General features: G+C 39.0%; 2 protein-coding genes and 1 pseudogene across 4 annotated transcripts in view; all 3 read right to left on the reverse strand.

Annotated features, from left to right (window-relative positions):
- Window positions 1-20,477, reverse strand: part of LOC139984509 (uncharacterized) — a 58,041-nt pseudogene extending 37,564 nt beyond the window's left edge.
- Window positions 7,281-13,293, reverse strand: LOC139984988 (uncharacterized). Of its 2 annotated transcripts, none has more exons than XM_071999162.1 (2): window positions 10,761-12,433; window positions 7,281-9,075 (listed from the first exon to the last, which is right to left on the reverse strand). In XM_071999162.1, exons 1-2 carry the CDS (start codon window positions 10,831-10,833, stop codon window positions 7,700-7,702), a joined length of 1,449 nt encoding a protein of 482 aa, XP_071855263.1. In that variant the 5' UTR covers window positions 10,834-12,433; the 3' UTR covers window positions 7,281-7,699. The 2 variants fall into 2 exon arrangements, with proteins under 2 accessions (XP_071855263.1, XP_071855262.1); XM_071999161.1 differs by lacking the exon at window positions 10,761-12,433 and adding an exon at window positions 13,026-13,293 and having other exon boundaries at window positions 7,284-9,075.
- A 1,768-nt stretch (window positions 20,478-22,245) lies between the features above and the next one.
- Window positions 22,246-25,936, reverse strand: part of LOC139984980 (uncharacterized) — a 57,073-nt gene continuing 53,382 nt past the window's right edge. For both annotated transcript variants that reach the window (XM_071999145.1, XM_071999146.1), the window contains one exon: window positions 22,246-25,222. In XM_071999145.1, coding sequence (XP_071855246.1) covers window positions 22,710-25,222 — 2,513 coding nt within the window. In that variant the 3' untranslated portion in view covers window positions 22,246-22,709. The remainder of the gene's footprint in view (window positions 25,223-25,936) is intronic.

The following is a 25,936-nucleotide window of genomic DNA, read 5'->3' on the forward strand; positions in this document are numbered from 1 at the left end:
TATTCCCTTATACCATTTGCAACTTGTCCCAAAATATCAATGGTGTCACACCTTAGCCCTGGGAGTTATTGCACTAAATGTCTGAAGATGAACTTTGACCTCATATAACTTAACACACAAAGGTCACCTTGGGTCGACTTATTGACATTTTTGTTCGGTGAGACGTGAATATAGAATCAAACTATAAAAATTCAAACATTTTTTCTTTGCCCATTTTCTCCCCCCAAAATACTAGTTTTTTAACATTAATTGACCTTTGGTGACCTCGGATCACATGACCGTAAAGTTTAAAAGTATTCCCCTATACCATTTGCAACTTGTCCAAAAATATCAACCGTGTCACACCTTGGAACTAGGAGTTATTGCATTAAATGTCTGAAAATTAACTTTGACCTTGTATAACTTCGCACACGAAGGTCACACGGGTGTCAACCCATTGACATTTTTGATCGGAAGGTAACTTTGATATCCAAATCTAGCATCAAAACCAAACATTTCCTTTTTGCTCGTTTCCTCCCAAAATAAGCACATTTTTTCTAATGAGACCTTTGACCTTGGTTTCAGATGTAGTTTTTTATCTCCTGATTCCAAAAAACAAACCGAAAAGTCTGTACAGCCATCCTTAGTCCGACCGAAAAACTTTGACCCCATATAACTTCGCACAAAAAAGTCACACAGGGTCAACCTATTGAAATTTATGATCAGAAGGTACCTTTGACATCTGAAAATAGCATCAAAACTGTAAAAATCCCCAAAACACATAAAGGTCACCAGAGGTCAAACTGAGGTCAAGGGTCACCCAGATGCGGGTCGACAATTGGATTACATTGAAGCACCTCCCAACCCTATCGGACATTTCGTTCTCAAATTATCGCAAAAATACTAGTTTTTTATAATTAATTAACCTTTGTTGACCTTCAATCACATTAACGTTATGTTTGGAAACGATCCCTTACCCCATTCACAACTACTCCCAAAATATCAACCATGTCGGACCCTGTCAATGGGAGTTATTGCTGTTTGTAATATATTGGTTTTTGGCATCTAACTGACCTTTGCCGGCACCAAAATCAATGGGGTTCATCTAGTCACTATGGGCCACCCACCCACGAAGTATGGGAGTGATCGGTAATTCCCTTGTTGACTTATCGTGCATACAAGCTAAAGCATCACACACACTCACACACGCACGCCAACCTGAATACATAGGTTTCTTTGCTTTTAGCAAGGAACCAAAAAGCTGAGAGTTGAAATGCCGCATTTTGATGTGTCCTCCAATTTCCATACCCAGAAAAGAACAAAAGATTTTCTTACAATAGCTACATTGATAAGACTTCTATCCTGTGTGAGATCCTTCAAGTGTCCTCAGATGTCCAAAGGCTCATTCTTACAGTAGCTACACTGATAAGGCTTCTCTCCTGTATGTGTTGTTTCATGGCTCCTAAATCTAGCAGCTTTGGAAAACTTTTTGTCACAGAAGTCCCCCTAATAGGGCCTCTCTTTTGTGTGTGCTCTTTCATGGACCTTCCAATTACTTGAATAGGCAAATTGTTTGTCACAGTAGCTACACTGATAAGGTTTCTCTCCTGTGTGTGTTCTTTCATGTATCCTCACTTTCCAAGGATCAGCAAACATTTTGTTACAGTAGTTACACTGATGAGGCTTCTCTCCTGTGTGTGTTCTTTCATGCCTCTTCAAAGCTTGAGACTGAGCAAACAATTTCTTACAGTAGCTACATTGATAAGACTTCTCTCCTGTGTGTGTTTTTTTCATGGCTCTTTACTCTAGAAATTAGGGCAAACTTTTTGTCACAGTAGTTACACTGAAATGGCTTCTCACCTGTGTGTGTACTTTCATGTGTCCTAACTTGTGCAGAATCAGCAAACAATTTCTTACAATAGCTACACTGATAAGGTTTCTCTCCTGTGTGTGTTCTTTCATGTCTCCTTGTTTCTCCAGATCCAACAAACTTCTTGTCACAGTAGTTGCACTGATAAGGTTTCTCTCCTGTATGTGTTCTTTCATGTCTCCTCATTTGTCCAGACCCGACAAAAGTTTTCTTACAGTAGTTACACTGATAAGGCTTCTCTCCTGTATGCCTTCTTTCATGTATCTGCAAGCAACCACTTTGGGAAAATGTTTTCCCACAATAGCTACACTGATAAGGCTTCTCTCCTGTATGTGTTCTTTCATGTGTCCTCAAATGTCCATATGAAGAAAAAATTTTCCCACAATAGCTACACTGATAAGGCTTCTCTCCAGTATGCGTTCTTTCATGTTCCCTCAAACTTGAAGATTGAGCAAACATTTTCTCACAGTAACTACAATGGTAAGGCTTCTCTGCTGTGTGTGTACTTTCATGTATCTTCAATTGTCTAGATTCAGCAAACATTTTCTCACAGAAGTTGCACTGATAAGGATTCCCTCCTTTATATGTTCTTTCATGGCTCTTCAAACTAGCAGCTTGAGCAAACATTTGGTCACAGTAGTTTTGTTTGGAATCACCAAAGGAGTTTTCTCCATCATTGGCCTTATCCTCCAGTCTGAATAAAACATGACATGAGTAGCTATCAACTGGTTCCCCAGACTCCTTTTCTTTCTTTGTAACATCCTGTTGATGTCCTTGGTGATGTGAGTGAGCAATGTGTCCAGAGGACAGTCCCGGCGATACTGAGAATTTAAGCAAAACACAAGGTTAAAATAGAAGGCTGTCAGGACATTGGTTCATATTTTAATGTGACATTTTAAAAGAGATAATTTTCATTTATGACTACAGATCAAATTTGCATTCAATCTTGCTATTCGGTAGCACCAAGAAGGTTCTAGCACTCCTGTGAACTTCATATGGTACTTCAGATGACATTTGAGCTTTGTGCACATGCAGCCTGCAGTGCCCTGCACAAATCTGTGTTCTACAGTACAGTAATTCCTGAAATGAATTTGCATACCACACATGAAGTTATTCCAAGGTTCAGTTTTAGGTGTTAAAAGGAGTTTCTGGATATTAATGATGACTGCTTTTAAACAAACTTACTAAAAAGACACATCCTCGTAGCATTTTGGATCAATAAGATTGGAATGTGTAAATATTGAGAGAACTTGTAATTGCATGCATCTGCCAACAGCAGAATAAAGTCATCAGATTAAAATGTCTTTGTTTGTCTAAAATTGAATTATAAATTCAGAGTTGTTTGCTAATTTGAATTTATTTCTGGAACATTCATAAAAACCCAGTAACAATTCTGTGGACAATTTTAATCTTGGGATAGTACAGTAGCCTACTGTACATGGAATCAAGCCTATACTAAATCAGACCCGTCAACTCTCCCGGTTTTACCGGGAGAGTCCCAGTTTTACCGGTTTTTGCTTGAATCTCCCGGCCTCCCAGTTTCATATTCTATTCTCCCGGTTTTTTAATGTTTCATCACTTGCAACATTTCTGAAAATAGCCAACAATTAGTCCTATGCTTTGCAATTCCCCACAGTAATGCTGAACAGCAAAGGCTATTCAGTGTAGTTTGCAAGAACAAGACAGACAGTACAGTAGGTCAAGTTTCAAGCTTGATGGGATTCTATCTAGCATACTAGCCATGAAGTCACATTACCCAGAGTCCACTGTTCCCTGTTTCAAATGGAAGCCTACTAAAGAACCCTGTAGAAAGCGAAGCAAGCTGCTGTAAACTACAACAAGAAACACTGATTGGATGATTCTCTCATTGTATTGCATAAGTAGACTACACTGATTTAGGAGTATTTACAGAATATCATTTCAGTTGGAAATTACCAACCTCATGATTTTCCTCTTGTTCTCCCTATTTTTTGGCCATGAAAAATGTTATTCTCCCTATTTTGGGGTCAAACAGGTTGACAGGTCTGCTATAGGGGCAAGTCCACGGAAAACAGGGAGGTCTAGTAAAGTTAATAGTGTAACTCTGTTACTGTAAAGTTGTGAAGCAATGAGAGTTCAGTTTGGACGGTGTGTAACCATTGTGGTAGTTTAAATCCCCTTGGAATTGTTATCTCTCCTGGCATTAAGTAAACCAGTTGAAATTATTGGCAGATTATTACTTTTGCGGCTGCTCCTATGGATCAGCATGTGGTATCAGGCTTATCCTGGGATGGTGATATACACAATGTGTGATATTTTCTAGGGATACTCATGTGATCACATTCATCTCTGTAAATGAGTACAATTGTTAGGGCGTGGTAGGAATGCACTGTAGTTTTTGTGTATTATGTCTTTAGCTAAGTTGTAGGGTAAAGTTCATCACTTGTATGTACATGTGGTATTTCCACGTTGACCACGTATGTTAAGGGATTGATATAAAATGCATTACCTTGGAGGGACAGGAAAGTCTACTCTGGTTGCTCTTGGAAGAAACATTCTTGTTGGTAGGCTTCACTGCCATGAAGCTTCAAGTTTGTAAAATACATCCAGTACAACACACCTAATCTTACTGTAAGAAGTTTTCTTTTCAATATATCACTGTTAAAAATAGCATCACCTCTCTGGATTGATTATGTGTACATAGCTTCATTCTCTGTCAATTACAATACTACTAGTACTAGTCTAACTCTACTGTAGTCTATGAACCCTGAATGGCTGGCGCTTCTCACAAAAGTGTTACAATATTCAAAGAGGCTATTCTTACGACTAGTCGTAACAATAACTTTTACGCATGCGCAGTTGCTTCAACGTAGCTATTTTTACGACTAGGACTTACTATTTTTACGACTAGGAGTAACAATATTTTCCGGTTAAGGGTTGGGTTAGGGTTACCCCTACTACATGCGCAGTTGCTTTATTTACTTTACTGCGCATGAATTTGCCGATGTCGTAAGAATAGTTTTACAATTGTTACGACTAGTCGTAAGAATAGCCACGGCCTACAATATATTACTATTAGAATTATGCTATCACTTAAAATTGCCCTATAATTATAATCTTGGCCTTTTAATCTGTTCCTCATTTGCATTAAAGCGTTTTTGCTCATCTCTTAAGGAGAAGTAAATACGCATAATGCTACTGCTAGACCTACAGTATTTAGTAGTCCAGAATCATGTACTGTACTGTATTACAGGTTTTTTTTCGCGGAACCCTTACCAGTGATAACAGTTGTATCGTTCACATGTTCCACCTTTACCGAGAAATCAGTCATTTTGTTTCTCGTTAATCTTCTGCAAATTTCGCCTTTGGTCGGTTTCGTCTTGCGAATTTCTTTTTTTTTTTACACTTGACAATATTTGAAAATTGCAGCCCTAAAGTTGTGATTGTGGTTGCAGCAAAAGACTACGGTAGAACTAGAAGACGACAAGAATTAATTAATGAATGGTTGCATACCTACGGAAGCGTAGAAAAGTCATGTAGGCTGTCATTTTGATGATGATATTGTAACAACTCGTCGATATATCAAGGTGAAAATTGACGTTTTGACTACATATTCTAAATCGTCAACATGTCGAAAGTCTGAAGGTAAAAAAAAATCCGTTTTCTTGAAATGAATCACCTCTTCATGGTAACAAAAATATGACAATTGACCTTATAATACCAAATGCGTCAAAATGCCATGATAAATCTGAAAACTGACTACGTTTAGTCTAAGTGTATCTAGCCAAAACGTGAGATTTATGATATTTTGACGTGTTAATACCTATTGACAAAATCGTCAAGTTTCAACTTGTTGACAGTTTCATGGCTTTGTGCAACGCGACAAAACGTCAGTAATAATCAATTTTTTTGTTGTCACTTTCATAAGTTGGAATGATGGAGTCAAAACGAAAACTTGGCTTCTGCCATTTTGATGAGATCACAGCAATACGTCAATTTCATGGTTTTGCTTATTTGGACGTTTTCATATTGGCTGACAAAATTGCATATTTTCAGATTGATGTAATTTTGACGAATTGTTGCATCTCAATCACGTCAGTTAACATGTACCTTCTACGCTTCCGTTACCAGAAGCGCTTCTGTTTTTTCTTTGCAGTATGCTATGGCAAGCCATATGTGCAATAATTCGATTAACAGAGTTTGTCGCCGATAAACTCTGTCTTTCGATCGGTATACACAGATTATCGAATGGATAACCGTGTTTTTTGCGATAAATTCAGTTTATCGAGCGAAAAGCAGGGTTACCTCGATCAACTAAGATTATCGGCGATAAACCGAGTTTATCAAATAGGAGATATGTTTTTCGCTCAATAAACTAAGTTAATCGATAATCTCTGTTTAGTATCCAGTCAGAAGGCACCACACCACAATAAGAGTAGTGTGTCTGCGCTCGAAAAGTATATCGTCCGGGAAAAGAGCTAAAACAACCAAATGTGAATGCTTGTTTATGCATATTATCAGTTACCATCATTGTCGTTTCTTCCATCATGTCAAAGTCCTTAACTTAAAGTACAGATGATGTCAAAATGGAGAAGATTGAAAGTGACATAAACCATGCAACAATTCATTGTGGTGCGACACCTGAAGGCAATATGAAGGTAGCATACGCCCATTAAAAGCCCCATTGACCTTCACACTTAACCACAAAAGTTAATGTGGTCTTACAGTCTAGATAGAAGTTTTCACTAGCTTAATGCTGCCCATCACTGGATAGGTGACATGTTGGCCTCTCATGGCAACATCAATTTTCCGTATCATGACTATGTAGATAGTTTGCTATCAGAGCCTGAAGTTTTTGTCACTTGTAAACAAACCTTTTCACTCAGTAGTAAACAATTTTAACGCTGCTCCTGGAAGGCCAAAAGGGGTCTAAAATTGTCTCAATCGACCCAATATTTGCACCACATGTACTTCCATTCATGCTATTCATCATGAGAGCCACAAAAAAATACAGATCCCAATTGATAACGCATCAAGAAAGATGTCCACTTATTGCATTTTGCCACTATCCCTGATACAGGAAACATATGGGCGGATTGATATAGACCCTAATAGGAGTAAGCAACCTGAAACATATATACCATGGTAATGGGGAGTGGGTGTGAACCTAAAGTGTGGGTCTAGAAATTCCAAACTGTAAAGGGATTGTTCAGGTAGACTTGGGATGGCAAGGCATTTTGGAGGTGCAGAAACGCACTTCACAGGCAAATATATTGGATGCTCCCCTACCCATCCACCCCACATGGGGTTTTGAAAATCTCCAGACTGAATTAGGTGGGGCATGAACCTTAATAGACGGGATGTTGTTGTATAAACAAGTTAAGATTGGGGTGTGGACGTGGGTTAGTTTGTCGCTACCCTCAGGTTGGGCGGTTTGAAAATATAATGCAAAAGTAGAGAGTTGATATGCCACGTTTTAATGTGTCCTCCGATTTTCAAACACAAAAAAGATTTTCTTACAATAGCTACATTGCATGATAAGGCTTCTATCCTGGATTGTTCTTTCATGTGTCCTCAAATGTCCAGATACAGAAACTTAAATTCTTACAGTAGCTACATTGAAAAAGTTTCTCTTCTGTGTGTGTTCTTTTATAAGTCCTCAAATGTCTAGAAAAAGCAAACATTCTCTTACAGTAGCTGCTGCACTGATAAGACCTCTCTCCTGTGTGTGTTCTTTCATGTCCCCTCAAGTGTCCTCATAATACAAACATATTTTCAGAGAAAGCACACCGATCAGGTTTTTCCTGTGTATGATTTTATATGTCTCTTCAAACTAGAAGCTTGAGCAAACTTTTTGTCACAGTAGTGACACTAATAAGGCTTCTCTCCTATATGTGTTCTTTCATGAGTCCTCATATGTCCAGATTGAGAAAACTTTTTCTTACAGTAGTTACACTGATAAGGTTTCTCTCCTGTGTGTGTTCTTTCATGTGCCCTCAATGTTCCAGATTGAGCAAACATTTTCTCACAGTAACTACACTGATAATGCTTCTCTCCTGTATGTATTTTTTCATGTTTCCTCAAACTGTCAGATGACGCAAACATTTTCTTGCAGTAACTACACTGAAAAGGCGTCTCTCCTGTGTGTGTTCTTTCATGTATATTCAACTGTCCAGATCTAGCAAACATTTTATCACAGTAGCTACACTGATAAGGCTTTTCTCCTGTGTGTGTTCTTTCATGTATATTCAACTGTCCAGATCTAGCAAACATTTTATCACAGTAGTTACACTGATAAGGCTTCTCTCCTGTATGTGTTCTTTCATGACTCCTCATATGTTCAGATTGAAAAAACTTTTTGTCACAGTAGTTGCACTGATAAGGCTTCTCTCCTGTATGTGTTCTTTCATGATTCCTTATTTTTCTAGAATCAGCAAACATTTCCTTACAGTATTTACACTGATAAGGTTTCTCTCCTGTATGTGCTCTTTCATGCCTCTTCAGATTATCACCGTGGGCATACCATTTGTCACAGTATTTACACTGATATGGCTTCTCTCCTGTATGTGTTCTTTCATGTTTATTCAAACTTCCTGATTCAGCAAACATTTTCTCACAGTAGCTACACTGATAAGGCTTCTCTCCTGTATGTGTTCTTTCATGACTCCTCATATGTCCAGATTGAGAAAACTTTTTGTCACAGTAGTTACACTGATAAGGCTTCTCTCCTGTATGTGTTCTTTCATGCCTCTTCAGATTATCACCGTGGGCATACCATTTGTCACAGTATTTACACTGATATGGCTTCTCTCCTGTATGTGTTCTTTCATGACTCCTCATATGTCCAGATTGAGAAAACTTTTTGTCACAGTAGTTACACTGATAAGGCTTCTCTCCTGTATGTGTTCTTTCATGCCTCTTCAGATTATCACCGTGGGCATACCATTTGTCACAGTATTTACACTGATATGGCTTCTCTCCTGTATGTGTTCTTTCATGTCTCCTCATATGTCCAGATTCAGCAAACTTTTTGTCACAGTAGTTACACTGATAAGGTTTCTCTCCTGTGTGTTTTCTTTCATTCCTCTTCAAACTATCAGCGTAGGTGTGGGCATACTTGCTGAGTAACAGATGACATGAGTAGGTATCAACTGGTTTCACAGACTCCTTTTCTTCCTTCTTAACATCCTGTTGATGTCCTTGGTGGTGTGAGTGAGCAAAGTGTCCAGAGGACAGTCCCTGTGATACTGAGAATTTAAGGAAAATCAAGGTGAAACAGACAATACCGTCAGCATGGTGAATCCTAAATTATGTGAAGGAAAAAACTGATTCAGAATATTGCAGTTTTTAAATGAGAATATTTCATTTAGGACTATGTAGAGTTGCTCTGAACCTTGCTATTTTTAAGTGATTAGGAAAGTTCTTTCACTGATGTGAAATTATTAACAAGGTTATTGAGATGGGCTTTTCAATTAGCAATGTGGAATATTTTTCTCTGCAATGTAAGTTTCACATTGTCACCGGACAATCCTAAAATGGAACACAAATCCAACTACAATTTTTAGTTTAGTTTTAGTTTAGTAGAAAAAAGGATCAGGAGGGACACTTAAGTCCATAACTTAAGACCATAACTGACCTTTGGGGACCTTTGTGGGCACCAAAAACAATAGGGCACACCTTCTCCATATGGGGGATCTATAGTCCAAGTTTGGCCTCAATCCAACATTCCCTTATTGAGATAGAGCGTACCCAAGCAAGTGTCACAGACGCACACACACACACACACACACACGCCAACCTGACTGCAAAGGTTCCTTTTGCTAAAGCAAGGAACCAAAAGTCGGCAAAGGATAAATTGTCAAAACCATACACAATCTTGAAAACCTGGATCAAGTCCACACGTAACCTCCTAAGCTCCAGTGTGGTGAGATTCAACAGTTGTAACCGCCTATAATAAGGAACCCTCTTTAAGGAACTAATCATCCTAGTAGCCCTTCTCTGGACCTTTTCAAGTACTTCCTTATCCTTAGCAAAATAAGGGTTCCAAGCCTGCACAGCATACTCCAGATGAGGCCTAACCAACTGCTTATAAAGCCTAACTACTATGTCCTCTTTCAGAAAACTGAAGTTCCTCTTGATCATACCTAAAACCCTATTACCTCTTTTAGCAGAGCCTTCAAGACAATGTTTAGAAGGCTGCAGAGATGATCGAGTCAATGTAGATACCTAGGTCTCTTTCAACAGAGACCTCCTGTAACTCCACCCCATTAAGATTGTATGTAAACTTTTGGTTACTACTACCAATGTGCATTACCTTACATTTATCAATATTAAAAAGCATTTGCCACAGACCAGGAAAAAATCTTATCCAAATCCACTTGAAATTTCTCAGAATCACTTTTGGAACAGACCTCAGAATACAATTTGGTGTCATCAGCAAACTTCTTAGCTGTACACAAAATATCTCCGTCAATGTCATTTATATAGGCAACAAACAACAAGGGACCTAATACAGACCCTTGTGGAACACCACTAGTAACGTTCTGCCAAGAAGAAGCACAGCCTTTAATTACCACCCTCTGTTCCCTATTACCAAGCCAATTCCCGATCCAAGACAGTAAATTCCCTATGACACCCATGCTCTTCAGCCCAGGTAAAAGACGCTGGTGGGGAACTTTATCAAAGGCCTTCTGGAAATCCAGGAACACAACATCTACAGACTTCTGCCTATTTAGTGAGCTTGTTACATCTTCCATAAACTCAAGGATATTAGTGAGACAAGACCTCTTTTGACAAAAGCCATGTTGAGACTCTCTGATCAAAGACTGACTGCTGAAGTGACAGACCATAGACTTTTTAACAATAGACTCCATGACCTTACAAACTACACTAGTGAGACTAACAGGCCTATAATTACAGGGCTTAGACTTACCAGTATCACCCTTCTTGAAAATTGGGGTAATATTAGCACATCTCCAGTCCCTAGGAACATAACCTTCATCCATAAATTTACTAAAAACCAACGAGAGTGGAACGCAGAAATGGTGTGCAAAAGTCTTCAACAAATACGGATGGATTGCATCCGGTCCAGAAGCTTTAGAAACATTTAGACAAAGCAGCTCCTTTAAGACAACCTCATCCGAAAATAAGACCGTATCCAGTTTAGGCCTATCACTGCCCCCCTGAAAATCTGGAATACTACTCGTACTGTATCTTCCCTTGTGAAAACCGACACAAAATAGTTGTTCAAAAGATCTGCAAGATCCTGACTATCAGTAACTATATTATCAGCCCGTGGTGCCCTAAGAGAACAATTGCATCTTGAACTTTCTGCTTTGACCTGACATAAGAAAAGAAGGCCTTTGGGTTATCCTTAATTTTTAGGGCAATGCTTTTTTTCGAAATTCAATTTTGCATGAAAGACTAAGCATTCTACTGTACCTTCAGCTGATGAACTTTAAACTTGGCCAAAACAGATTCAGATTTAGTCCTCCTAAACAACTTCCACATTCTTCGTTTTTGCCTAATTGCACATATAACTTTCTTATTCATCCAATGAGGCATACTGCTTTTACGACGACGATTCTTCCACGGAACATGATTTTCCATAATGACCTTTAATTTATCAGCAAAACAAATCCAAGACTGAGAAGCACTCATACTGTATCTCTAAACAAATTAATCTAATCTGTACCCTTTAGTAAAGTTTCAATTGCCTTAAAAAAACCAGGGACTTTTTCATTGCTAACAGAATTGACGACTTTGCAAACAACATCAAAAGCTAGTATATCATGATCACTAGTTCCTAGTTTTCCTAGACCTGTCAAATCAACAACATTGCTTGGATTAGAACTCAAAACAAGATCCAGGATGTTATCCCCACTAGTAGGGAAAGTAACATGTTGATGTAAAAAGCAATCTTGCACAACATCTAGAAAATTACTACCCTTCCTACTACTAGAACCATCTATCCAATTAATGTCAGGAAAATTAAAGTCGCCCATTATAACAACATCACCTTTAGCAGCCTTTCTTAGAATTGAATCAAACAGCACAACATCATTATCATCGCTGCTGTTAGGAGAGCGGTAAACAACACCCACAGTGATAATGTCCCTGGACCTCTTGGACTTGTTTGTGGACAACTTGCACCAGACAGAATTAACAAAAGCCCCTTGCAACTGAGATTTCTCAACACTTACAATGTCATCCCTAACATACAGTAAAACTTCCCCACCAACCCCGTTATGAGTATCCCTTTTGTCCTGACGATACACAACATACCCCGGGTGAGAAACCTCAGCACTATCAATGTCCTCCCTTAACCAAGATTCGGTGATACCAAACACATACGGTTTCAGATCCTCAAGAATCACAGTAAATTCAGCAAAATTTTTACGAATACAAGTTTCTAGCATTGGTAAAGACAATCTTCAGCTTATCCATGAAACTATGTACCTTAGCATGTCTCCTAAAGTTAGAACTACTGTATGACTATCACTTTTCTTGCTTTCAAAACGCCTATAATTGCCTCCACTAGGAACATAATCCTTATCCACAATTATTCCTGACCTCATCGCCCCCCCCCCAATTTAGTTTATATTGACAGAGATTCTTGTGAATACAATTCCTCTGGACAACTGAGCCAAATCTAGCTCTCTTTTGGATATATCCAATCCTCTTTCCACATTTCATATCGACATTAAGGGTTACAAAATACGTTTACAGGAATAGTGGAGTCTTGAGGGCCTTTTTGAGTGTTTATGGTTCTCTGTTTCCAGGATGATGTTCAAATGCTTCGAGTTAAGAACATTTTAGGATTTTTGCCGAAGATATACAGAGCCAACTAATATCAAGATAAATCTTGGAGGATAAGTGCTATATACAGACATTACAGTATTAAAAATTTCAGAGGCGTTTCCCATGTAAAATACAGCGAATAAAATTATTAAATTATCTGAGATGCCAGGCCTGTGATCAAGGAATTTCAAGTATTATAAACGTTCACGCTTATCATATCACTTATTGAAGCTGCCTCTAAAACCACTGAATTATTCATAGCCATGCAGTATACAAAATCAAGTATATTCCCAGGAAAGTATGTTTTTAAAGTGGGGTCATTCTGTGAACATATTATTTGTCCGGAGACATTGGTTATACTTATACAATATAACTAGACATTTCGCGGAAACGCTACCTGTGTTAAAAGTGTTATCATGTAATGGTGACACCGGCTCCACCTTTACGGATATCTGAAACATTTTCTTTTCCGTAGATAAGTGCTCGGTTGATGATCTTCCTCTAATATTGCGGTTGATCCGTTTCGTCTTGCGATTTCTTTTTCTAACTCTAAGCTTGGTAATATTTAACAAGAGCCGAACGGTTCCTTGCTGAGTATTGTGTATCATCACCATAGAAACTTCAACGAGGTAAATGAATCTGGAGGATTCATGTCAATTGGGTGCGCGCGTACCATGTATGGAGGGTCATGTGACGTGTTCCAGGGTGGTACTATATTGATATTTCTCTGTAACAGTTCGAGAACAGTGTTAGTGACTTCGTGAAAGATTGGTCGGTTCGGACATGGGAACTAACGGCATAAGAAGGTACTGGTACTTCAGGCCTACGAAATAGTGCTAATATGCTAACTTTCAACCTTATTCTCTTGAATGAAGGCAGGCTTTCTACATAATCTTACTTATTAATACAGCTCTAGGTGCAAGCTTTGTCTCATATGGCCTAACGTTATTACTACACGCTATAAGTGAATGTAGAAATGGGAAATGTGGGGAAATGTTTAGTTCAGTGCAACCACGGAATTCTCCATGGAACAGAGCCTAATGCTGCTCGACGGGAATATAGCTATCACGTTAGGCTACAGGCACGGTTATTGCCAGGTAACGGGTGTCGTCTGCTGCTCTAAGCACTACGACGTTGTCACAGAATGTTAGCACCAATCAAAATAGATCTCAGAAAAGATTTAGGGTTTCAGCCAATCGCAGGCATTTCCTGGATAAACAACATGTCTGCGTCCTTGTGTAAACTTATGCCGACCCCGGTTTCAGTGGTGTACATGGACTTACGTTAGTAATAGCCAAGGCGGGTCACACTAATTAGCGTCAACTCACGACAACTCAAGATAACATGTTTAAGCAGGCGCGTATCCAGGATTTTCTAACCCGGGGGCGCGAATTACTATCTAAGCGGAGCGCCACCATCGGTTGGCGCGCAGCGTACAAGAACATTTCTTGTTTTGAAACCCCCCAGATCACCGGAAACGGCACTTCTCGGGCTTGAAATGACCAACCAGATGTACACATTTTGCCTGAGAACCAAGTATTTCCTAATAGTTTTTTTTTTTCCATCCATAACCTTTTTGAAGATTGTCAACCCGGCACACATCATGTTCGACCTGATCGCATCTCCTGTGGGTCTTTGCTTTTGTAGGTGATTCTACGTCGCGGCCCACAATACCCGTCAGCCCCACTTTTCAAGGTTTTAAGCCCCATATTTGTTCAGAATTTGAAAATTCACATTTCTCGTGAATAAACTCACTTCAAAACATACCCATAATGTTGTACAAAATTTCATCTATGGACAACCAATATAGAAAAAACTTCCTTCAACCCCTAACAGACCGGTCAAAATTGCACGAGTAGAGGGAAGTGTGATGTAGAATGTTGGTCAGAAATTTTCTAAAATTCAGACACAGTTAATTTATTGGTGTACAAATATTAAAACCTGTTATAACGGCTATTATAAAACTTGGTTGAAGGAAATGAAAAAATAGCAGATATTTCCGAAACCGAACACTACACACATAGGCGTAGGAGGCGCGGCGCCAGTGGCGGAGCTAGGGGTATTGGTCAGGAGTGGCGAGAATGGTCTGTAGGGGCGCTTTCGACACTATCTAAGCGGAGCGCCACCACTGGTTGGCGCGTAGCGTACAGAAAATTTTTGAGTAAAGATACTCCCTAGATCGCCGGAAATGACCCTTTCCGGGCCTGGCTAATTTGCAGATAAACGAAGAATAAGGTGTCATCGCCAAATTACACCAACAAAATGTGACAAATGTCAATAAGTAGATGAGAGCGCAATAAAAAAAGTCAATAATCTAGAATCAGTAAAAAGTGGTAAAGAGCTGAAAAAGGCGCCAGCAGTCCATTTGAGTCCGTCAGGGGGGGGGGGGGCATCCGCCCCCTGACCATACGGACGCTCCGCCACTGCGCGGCGGGGGTGCAGGCCCTAATTCGCCATTACTAATGTAAAAGAGAGTTTTGACATAATTGGACCTCCATGCTTTTTATACATCTATATGAGACATGTCGTTGTTTACATTAGCATCCCGCGGTAAACTGCGCAATTTGAACGGACCGTACTGTACATGATGGCATGCGATGTAATACCCGATGCTTGCTTATATGATATTGATATGAACACGTTGAACGCGCGCGAAGCGCGAGAAAATTTTTGGTTATTTTTCAGGCAAGTCGGACAGTTTTGAGGCTTTTCATCCTGGAACGCCATTTTCATGCTCACTGATATGATGTGATATCTGCTGTTTGCGTTACAAATTCGAACAGGCGCGTAGCGAGGAATTTGCCAAGGGAGGGGCGAAGCCTGCAGGCAAATTATCTAAGCGTAGCGCCACCATAGGTTGGCGCGAAGCGTACAAGAAAATTTTGGCCGAAAATGCCTCCCAGATCGCTGGAAATGACACTTCCCAGGCCTTGTAAGTTGCCTCTAAGCACTTTCTATTTTGAAATTACTTAGCGATATCATTTAAAAAAATGCTGAATGGGGGGTGGCGGGCGGTCGCCCCCATCCCAAAATGCGTCATGTTCCCCGACGACACGGTCGAGTTCGAGACCAGCCACAGTTGGTTTCATAGCACAATTCTACACACACGTTATGATAGACCATATATAGTATATATATATATATAGATCATTAGTGAGAGAGGAAACGTCAAAAAAATGGAGTTGTCGGTGTAAGGGGTAGGGTGAGGCACACTTTTACGAAATCATTGATCCGTCACTGCATGGCTACCCTTCAGCGCTGTAATGATGTCACTGTTCCTCTTTCTCTTCCCGATGTCTTCGCGTTTTACTTTTACTCCCTCCTATTTTCCTTTTCCTCTCTTTCTTCTTTTTCTTTTCTCTTCCTTCCTCTCCTCATCCTCTTTTCCCCCTCTTTTTTCCGTTTTTCTTCTTCTTTTTTTCTCTTCTCTTTTTCTTACCCGGGGGGCGCGCGCCCCCAACGCCCCCCCCCCCTGGATACGCACCTGTTAAGATAACATCAAATACCATCAAATACAATTGATGTTATCAGAGTATATCTGGGAACACGTTTAAAACTGACTGGAACCAGCGTGCATACAGATCTTTCACGGGAAAAAATGTTTTTGTCGTAAAAATCGCCAACTTTTTTCTAACGTTGAATTGGACGACGTGATGCCATTGCGCTTGCGCAATGACATTGGACCGAACCATTACACTACAGGTAAGTGTATTTTTTCAATCGAGAATGTTATCTGTGCAACCGATGTGAATGCTCCGCATTCGACATCTGTAGTTGTTTACAACTTTCCGATTTCTGACCCTGTGTCGCTAATAGACTCGACCAACAGTTGATTGGTTCGGAAAATGAATACACGTATCAGAATGGGCGGAGCTCGGACACAACTCTAGTGCGTTGAATATAATCTAGTACTAATTCGAACAAATGTCAGAAAATTGTGAGACTCAAAATATATCAGAAAAATCATATTCGTCATGTATTCCCCTACAAAGTGTAATAAATGATAAAAATATACGCAGTATATACTATAATTAGATGAACAACGGCAAGCGACTCCGCCCACTGCCGAGTTGATCTCATTAATATTCAGTACCATGACAGCTTTTTCTCATCAGGTAGTGGGTAATTGACGTGAGGTCACAAGGTGATTGATTATTCATATCGTAGAAATATTACGCAGAAATGGCATTTCTAGAGGTGAACGTCGGCGGACGTAGGTATTACGAAGTGCTAAGTACACAAGTAATACACGTCCGTGTCGCGGGCAATCGAGAATGATGCCCACACACTGGTAACTTGGCAAAAGGCGACGAGCGCCATCTAATTTTACTTAACTACTTTTAATGACTGTTTTTCAGACAGAAACATGTCCAATATAGAGTTTATTGCGTTGGGAAAAGGTCTGAAGTTCATAGCAACTCCAGTAAAACCTAAACGAAGTGATCTTCTCAAGTCATTAAAAGACCTTAAAAGAAAAATGAGAATCCGCTTCATCATGCAGAATAAAATGCAAAAAGGGATTACAAAATTCCGTCTACCCTCCACATGGTCACCTAACATGACTTTTAGTAAAAACCTAGAGGACTATCTGGAAGCAACACAAACCGAAATGGCAAGTGTTACTATCCGAAACGCCAATAGCAACACGCATAAGGCGGAAAGTTTTGCACTAAATGCAATTAAAAACGACCACTCTATTATTGTCAAACCCTTCGATAAAAGTAGAGGCATTGCTTTAATAAATCACTCAGACTATCAAGCCGAAATTGAAAGGCAATTAGCTAGTCACCACTACGAAAGTTAAAAAGTGATATGACGTTTCAAACTAAAAGTTTAGTCCAGGAAACACTAATTGATATGTTCTCTGCAAAAGAGATCGATAAAAGCACCTTCGAGTACTTGTCACCATATAGCCACAAAATCCGCACACCGGTCATATATGTGCTACCAAAAATTCATAAAGCACCCCGGCTAACTCAAAATTTGCCGGTAGACCGATAATAAGTGGAAACGGATCACCGACCGAAAAAAATATCGGAATTTGTGGACTATTTCTTGCTTCCTATTGTAATAAAACAAAGCACTTATGTGAAAGACACAAATCACATTCTGCAAATTTTGGAAGCCACCCCGTTACCAAAAATGGCAGTACTTGCTACACTCGATGTCGTCGCCATGTATACCAATACTCCCCAAGAGGAGGCATTACATATATGTCAAGAAGTCTATGAAAAGACGGAACAAAGCGAATATGGAATAAATAAAATATCTTCCATATCCATGCGCAAACTAATTGAACTCATCTTAACAAGAAACTGTTCCGAGTTCAATAAACAATTCTATCTAAAAAGATCGGTTGCGCCATGGGTAGCCAAGCCTCTCCGGAAATCTGCGATATCGTCATGCATAGACTTGAAAACCAGATTTTACCGACAGATAATAAAATCTTAAAATGGCTCCGCTAAAGAGATGACATTCTATTGCTCTACGATGGTACACATCAGGAACTTGAACTTTTAGTGAAAAGGTGGAATGAAATTCACCGCTTCTTAAAGTTTACGGTAGTAATATCAAACACCGAGGTAACATACCTAGATTTGAAAATCTTCAAAGGTACAAGGTTCGAAACCAATGGGTTATTAGACACTAAAGTCCACACCAAACCCACGGAAACCTTCCAATACCTCGACAGAAACTCTGCACACCCACTTGCCACTTTTACAGGCTTCATTAAAGGGGAAATATTACGATACGCACGTCTCTGTAACAACGAGACTGACTTCTTAGAGAAAAAGAATGCGTTCACAGAGAAACTGTTACTCCGTAACTATAAGAAAGAGCAAATTGCCACAGCCACTAAAGGCATAAAATTTGAAAACCGTAGGCATTACCTCACTACCAATCCAGGAACCACCACTGGTGTTCAAGCTTACCTATACACCCCACATCAAAACCACGCATTTGAAGAAAGCACTTTTGAAACATTGGCACTTAATTTCGAAACACGCGGAATTATCCAAACTGTTTCCAAAAGAACCGATTCTAGCCTACAAAAGGGCCCAAAATCTCAAAGATTTACTTGTTAACTCAAGGTTTCGTACTAACGAAGAATCAGCTGACTCTCAAGGTTCACACGAAGCTCTTTTAGATGCTCTTATAGATGAACTATGAGTCCATAAAAACTCGTGCACAGAAAACAGATGCATTTTGAGAACGAGACGCTCATGCCGAATATAAAATATTCAAAGGCTTACTACTGATGAAGCTCCTATAAAAGTTGAGAGCAGAAACCGGTCTAGTTGGTCATAAGAACCTACGCTAGTCTTTCTTACTATTAAAAGTACACTCAATTCACCTTAAAAATACATCAGGTTCTTGGCCACTACGTTGCGTTAGATAGTGTAAAACCGCCTACACCCCCATTTCAAGTTAATAATAACATATGTAAATTACAATGGAAAAACAATAAGAAATATTCATTACTTTAATAACATTCAATGATTTGACGGAGAGAATAATTAAACCAGGCAAAATGATAGTAAGCAAGACTCTGTTAAGTTGATAATAACATATGTAAATTACAATGGAAAAACAATAAGAAGTATTCATTATTTTAAAAACATTCAATGATTTGACGGAGAGAATAATAAAACCAGGCAAAATGATAGTAAGCAAGACTCTGTTAAGTTGATAATAACATATGTAAATTACAATGGAAAAATAATAAGAAGTATTCATTATTTTAAAAACATTCAATGATTTGACGGAGAGAATAATAAAACCAGGCAAAATGATAGTAAGCAAGACTCTGTTAAGTTGATAATAACATATGTAAATTAAAATGGAAAAATAATAAGAAGTATTCATTATTTTAAAACATTAAATAATTTGACGGAGAGAATAATAAAACCAGGCAAAATGATAGTAAGCAAGACTCTGTTAAGTTGATAATAACATATGTAAATTACAATGGAAAAACAATAAGAAGTATTCATTATTTTAAAAACATTCAATGATTTGACGGAGAGAATAATAAAACCGGGCAAAATGATAGTAAGCAAGACTCTGTAAAATTAATAATAACATATGTAAATTAAAATGGAAAAATAATAAGAAGTATTCATTATTTTAAAACATTAAATAATTTGATTTGGAGTTCATTCACCATACTTTGGTGCTTTATTACTACGACAACCCACCTTACCGACACTGTACACAAGGTACTTTCCAAACCTAGCACAAACCCATCCATATTATAATGGTTCGGTCCGATGGCATTGCGCAAGCGCAATAGCATCACGTCGTCTAATTCAACGTTAGGAAAAAGTTGGCGATTTTTACGACAAAAACATTTTTTCCCGTGAAAGATCTGTATGCACGCTGGTTCCAGTCAGTTTTAAACGTGTTTCCAGATATACTCTGATAACATCAATTGTATTTGATGGTATTTGATGTTATTTTAAACCTGTTGTCTTGAGTTGTCTTGAGTTGTCGTGAGTTGACGCTAATTAGTGTGACCGAAAACTGATCTTACATAATAACCCTTGGTTATTTATCCTGTTCTACCTTTTGAGTAATGCTTCGTCGCTCATCTATTTAGAGAAGTCTTAATCACTTCATTATTTAGCGCATAACGGTACTAACTGGTGTTTAATAGGCTAGGCCATTTTTTATACAATATAACTAGACTATTCGCGGAACCGTTACCTGTGTTAAAGGTGTTATCATGTAATGGTGACCCTGGTTCCAACTTTACGGATATCTGAAACATTTTCTTTCCCGTGGATAAGTGCTTGATGATCTTCTACTAGTGCTGCAGTTGATCCGTTGCGGTTTCGTTTGCAAAGCTTGGTAATATTCAACAAGAGCCAACGGTCCTTGTTAGGTATACTAACTATTTAAGTGGGCTGAACTTAAGTGTTGTATATCATCACCCAATATCATATCATAATCTGACCTAGTTTCGAATGAGTTGTAACAGAAGTGTTAAGACACCACCATCGATCCCAGAACACACACAAAGCTTGCTACCGTCGGTAATTAGACACTAGTGTACAATCAATACATGCAGCTACGGTCAACACCCACGACACAGTGTACATAGCAGCCATAGACATCTCAGGTCCAGATAAAAGAGAACAGGGTATCACGTTTCGCAGTTTATAGCAACATTAAAAAAACGTCACTTGCAAGCAATGAAAAGTTCACTTTTTCAGAGGGCCGCATGCGGTTTGGGGCGAGTCTTCAATGCCTTTAATGTACCAGCAACCATAGAGGTAAAACCTTCATGCAACAACTAACTGTACTCCAAGTTTGGATTTAATCTGATTGAACGAGATGGTCTCAAAAGATGAAGGCCTACATGAACCAGTTATAATTCACAAGTTTGGGTACCATCCGACTTAAGGTTGTGGAGTTATTGCACTATAAAGAAAATATGAGCCCAAACATATTGGGCCCCACAAATTCTTGCCCAAAGCGTATGTCCCAGAATACATTCAAGGTGAAAGTAACATTTCGGCCCACCCAGCCCAAAAATGGGCCCAGAAGTTTTTGAGTCCAGATGGTCCAAACGAAGATTCTGTTACAATATCACTTACGATTGGAATGTGAAAATTATCACGTTTGACCTCATAACCTCATTAAAATTTATAAGGTCAGTGTCCAAGAATGAAAGGCACACCTTCCCACTATGAAACATCAACATAGCAAGTATGAGATATATCCATCACTCCGTTGTTGAGTTATTGCAGAACCACACAAGTGTCACAGACACACACACACACCAACCTGACTGCATATGTGCCACTGTATGGGGAGGTGAGATAGGGAGAGGGAAGCAAGCAAACTGTTTAGGGGAAGCCATTTGGGAGGTGGGGAAAATGCACATCACTGGCAAATTTAGGGGACGACTCCCACCCCTGCCCACATACAGTAGGGGTTTCAAATTTCCCTGGACTGAGTTGCATGACTGAGGTGCATGAACCTCAATTAATGGATGAGTTGTTGTCAGATAAGAATGTTACAAGTGAGGGGTAGTTTCTAGCTAACTTCACGAGGCTCACATTGGGCAGTTGAAAATAGTTAATGCAAGACTAAGAGACCAAATGGAGTTTTTTTGTGCAAGTTGAAACTATAAATTAGCTCCATAGTATCGTTCCAAATGCAAGGTTGTGCTAACAAATACTTTTGAATTCTGGAATTGTCCACCACTGAACGTTTTAGCTCCAACATAGGTGGGGCTTGTGCCATGATACAATTCTACCACCCCCTCACTTCCCCACCCCCAGGCTTTGCCTACCCCTTTCAGCATACCCCTAGTATTACAGATTGTGTAAATCTCTGGTACATCTTTGTGCTATTACCTTAGTTTACTTTACAACATGAACTTGAAGAATGTTGGTAGGCCCAGAGTTGATAACCAGCCAACTAGTGGTGTTTGCATGCTATCAAGCAGAAGCAGCAGTTGGAGGTGAGTGGTTCAGTCAGGATCAGTAACCTGAAACATTGATTTATACCTAGGCATAGATCCAGGTAATGTGAGGTGTACTCCTCCTTTTCACTGCATTCCTTTTTCATACTCACTCAAAAATACAAGTTAGGCATTGACAGGCATGTGTGTGTCCAGTAGATCAAATTTATAGTCTCAATATACCCCAGAATGCATCATTGGAACACGTAACAGTTAGAGTATATGGACATTTCTCTAGATACAACAAACGATTTCTTACAGCAGTAACACTGATAAGGCTTCTCTCCTGTGTGGGTTCCTTCATGTGTCATCAAATTTTGAGACAGAGCAAATATTTTCTTATAGTAGGTTAACTGATAAAGCTTCTCCCCTGTGTGTTCTTTTAAGATGTACTCAATTTTCCAGATCGAGCAAACATTTTCTTACAGTATTTACACACATAAGTAATACGGCTTCTCTTCTGTATGTGTTCTTTCATGTATCTTCAAATTTTGAGACAGAGCAAACAATTTCTTACAGTAGCTACACTGATAAGGCTACTCTCCTGTGTGTGTTCTTTCATGGCGCTTCAAACTAGAGGCTTGGGTAAAGGTTTATGCCACAGTAGTTTCACTGATAAGGCTTCTCAACTGTGTGTCTTATTTCATGGCTCTTTAAACTAGCAGCTTGGACAAACTTTTTGTCACAGTAGCAACACTGATAAGGCTTCTCCCCTGTATGTGTTCTTTCATGCCTCTTCAAATTAGAGGATTGGGCAAACTGTTTGTCACAATAATTGCACTGATATGGCTTCTCTCCTGTGTGTGTTCTTTCATGTATCCTCAGTTTTCCAGATTCAGCAAACATTTTCTTACAGTATTTACACTGATAAGGCTTCTCTCCTCTGTGCCGTCTTTCATGGCTCTTCAAACTAGAAACTTGAGTAAGCGTTTTGTCACAGTATTTACACTGATATGGCTTCTCTCCTGTATGTGTTCTTTCATGGTTCTTCAAACTACCAGCTTGGGTAAATGCTTTGTCACAGTATTTACACTGATATGGCTTCTCTCCTGTATGTGTTCTTTTGTGGATCTTCAAACTACCAGCTTTGGTAAATGATTTGTCACAGTACTCACACTGATAAGGTTTCTCCCCTGTATGTATTACTTCATGTTTACTCAAATTTTCAAATAAATCAAACTTTTTGTCACAGTAGTTACACTGATAAGACTTCTTTTCTGTGTGTCTTCTTTCATGTCTCCTCATTGTTCCAGATTCAGCAAACATTTTCTTACAATAGTTACACTGATATGGCTTCTCTCCTGTATGTGTTCTTTCATGGCTCTTCAAACTAGAGGATTGGGCAAACTGTTTGTCACAATACTTGCACTGATATGGCTTCTCTCCTGTGTGTGTTCTTTCATGTATCCTCAGTTTTCCAGATTCAGCAAACATTTTCTCACAGTAGTTACACTGATAAGGCTTCTCTCCTGTGTGCCGTCTTTCATGCCTCTTCAAACTAGAAACTTGGGCAAATTTTTTGTCACAGTAGTTACATTGATAAGGCTTCTCTCCTGTATGTATTCTTTCATGTATCTTCAATTGTCCAGAGTGAGCAAACATTGTCTCACAGTAGTTACACTGATAAGGCTTCATTCCTGTGTGTGTTCTTTCATGTATCTTCGTTTGTGCAGAGTAAGCATACGATTTGTCACAGTATTTGCACTGATAAGCCTTCTCTCCTGTATGTTTTCTTTCATGTATCCTCATTTTTTTAGATTCAGCAAACTTTTTGTCGCAGTAATTACACTGATAAGTTTTCTCACCTGCATGTGTTCTTACATGCCTCTTTAAACTAGCAGCCTGTGCAAACTTTTGGTCACAGTAGTTACACTGATAAGGCTTCTCTCCTGTATGTGTTCTTTCATGCCTCTTCAAACTAGAGGCTTGGGCAAACTTTTTGTCACAGTAGTTACACTGATAAGGCTTCTCTCCTGTATGTATTCTTTCATGTATCTTCAACTGTCCAGAGTAAGCAAAGGTTTTCTTACAGTAGTTGCACTGATATGTTTTCTTTCCTGTGTGTGTTCTTTCATGTATCCTCAAAGTGTCAGATTGAGCAAACATTCTATTACAGTATTTACACTGATGAGGCTTCTCTCCTGTATGTACTATTTTATGTGTTCTCAAACTTTCAGATAAAGCAAACTTTTGCTTACAATAGTTACACTGATATGGCTTCTCTCCTGTATGTGTTCTTTCATGTCTTCTCATTTCTCCAGAATCTGCAAACATTTTTTTACAATAGTTACACTGATAAGGCTTCTCTCCTGTATGTTTTCTTTTATGAACCTTTAAATTAGAAACATGGGCAAAATTTTTGTCACAGTATTTACACTGATAAGGTTTCTCTCCTGTGTGTGTTCTTTCATGCTTCCTCATATGTCCAGATTCAGCAAACTTTTTGTCACAGTAGTTGCACTGATAAGGCTTCTCTCCTGTATGTGTTCTTTCATGTATCCTCATTTGTCCAGATTCAGCAAACTTTTTGTCACAGTAGTTACACTGATAAGGTTTCTCTCCTGTATGTGTTTTTTCATGGCTCTTCAATCTAGCAACTAGGTAAAACTTTTTGTTGCAGTAATTACACTGATAAGGCTTCTCTCCTGAATGTATTCTTTCATGTACCCTCATTTGTCCAGAATAAGCAAACATTTTCTTACAGTGACTACACTGATAAGGTTTCTCTCCTGTATGTGTTCTTACATGCCTCTTCAATCTTGAAGCTAGGGCATACTTTTTTTCACAGTAGTTACACTGATAGGACCTCTCTCCTGCATATGTTTTTTCATGTTTTTCCACACTTCCAGTGTGAGTAAACAGCTTGCTGCCATCAATACCGTTGTCAGGATTCTCTCCTCTATGAAGTGCACAATTCTCTGTCTGTTTTGGTTTCCCTATTATTTGTTTAGTATCGCCAGAGGATGTTTCCCCATCATTGGCCTCATCCTCCAGGCTGAGTAACAGATGACATGAGTAGCTATCAACTGGTTCCACAGACTCCATTTCTTCCTTTCTAGCATCCTGTTGATGTCCTTGGTGATTTGAGTGAGGAATGTGTCCAGAGAACAGTCCTTGCGATACTGAAAATTTAAGCAAAACACGAAACACAAAATTATGACAACAGAAACCAACTGTTTTAGTAATTCTTCTTTTCATAAATGAGAATATTTCATTTATTACTACAGACAAGATTTGCTTTCAACAAGGTCTTGCTATTTTTAAGTGATCAGGGAGGTTCTTGCACTGATGTGAAATTGTCAACAAGGTTATTGAGATGGGCTTTTCAATTAGCAGAGTGCAATAACTTTCACTTAATAGTTAGTTCCACATTGTCACCAGACTACCAGAGAATCCTCAAAAAAATGAAACAAATCCAACCAATATATCCCATCCTACTTCCACACTCCATAAAGACATTAAGGGTTACACGATACGTTTACAGGAAAAGTGGAGTTTTGAGGGCCTTTTTGGGTGTTTGTGGCACTTGGTTTCCAGGATGATGTTCAAATGCTTGAGTCTAGAACACCTTAGGATTTTTTCGCTAGATGAAAATTGCGAATTGATGTCAAAAAGAAAACCTTGGAGGGTAAGTGCTATATGCACTTATTAAACAATTCAAAGAGTTGTTTTCCATGTAAAATACTGCCCTTAAAATTTAGATGATCTGAGATCCTTAAAGTCAAATTTTACAAAAGTTCAACGCTTGCAAGGTGTTTCATATACTGTATTGAAGCGGTGTGTAAAACCATTGAATATGTAGCCAGCTTATAGATTCAAGTCAATTCCAAGGAAAG

Source organism: Apostichopus japonicus, chromosome 17, assembly GCF_037975245.1.
Source record: "Apostichopus japonicus isolate 1M-3 chromosome 17, ASM3797524v1, whole genome shotgun sequence".
In the NCBI taxonomy this organism is placed as follows: Eukaryota; Metazoa; Echinodermata; class Holothuroidea; order Aspidochirotida; family Stichopodidae; genus Apostichopus; species Apostichopus japonicus.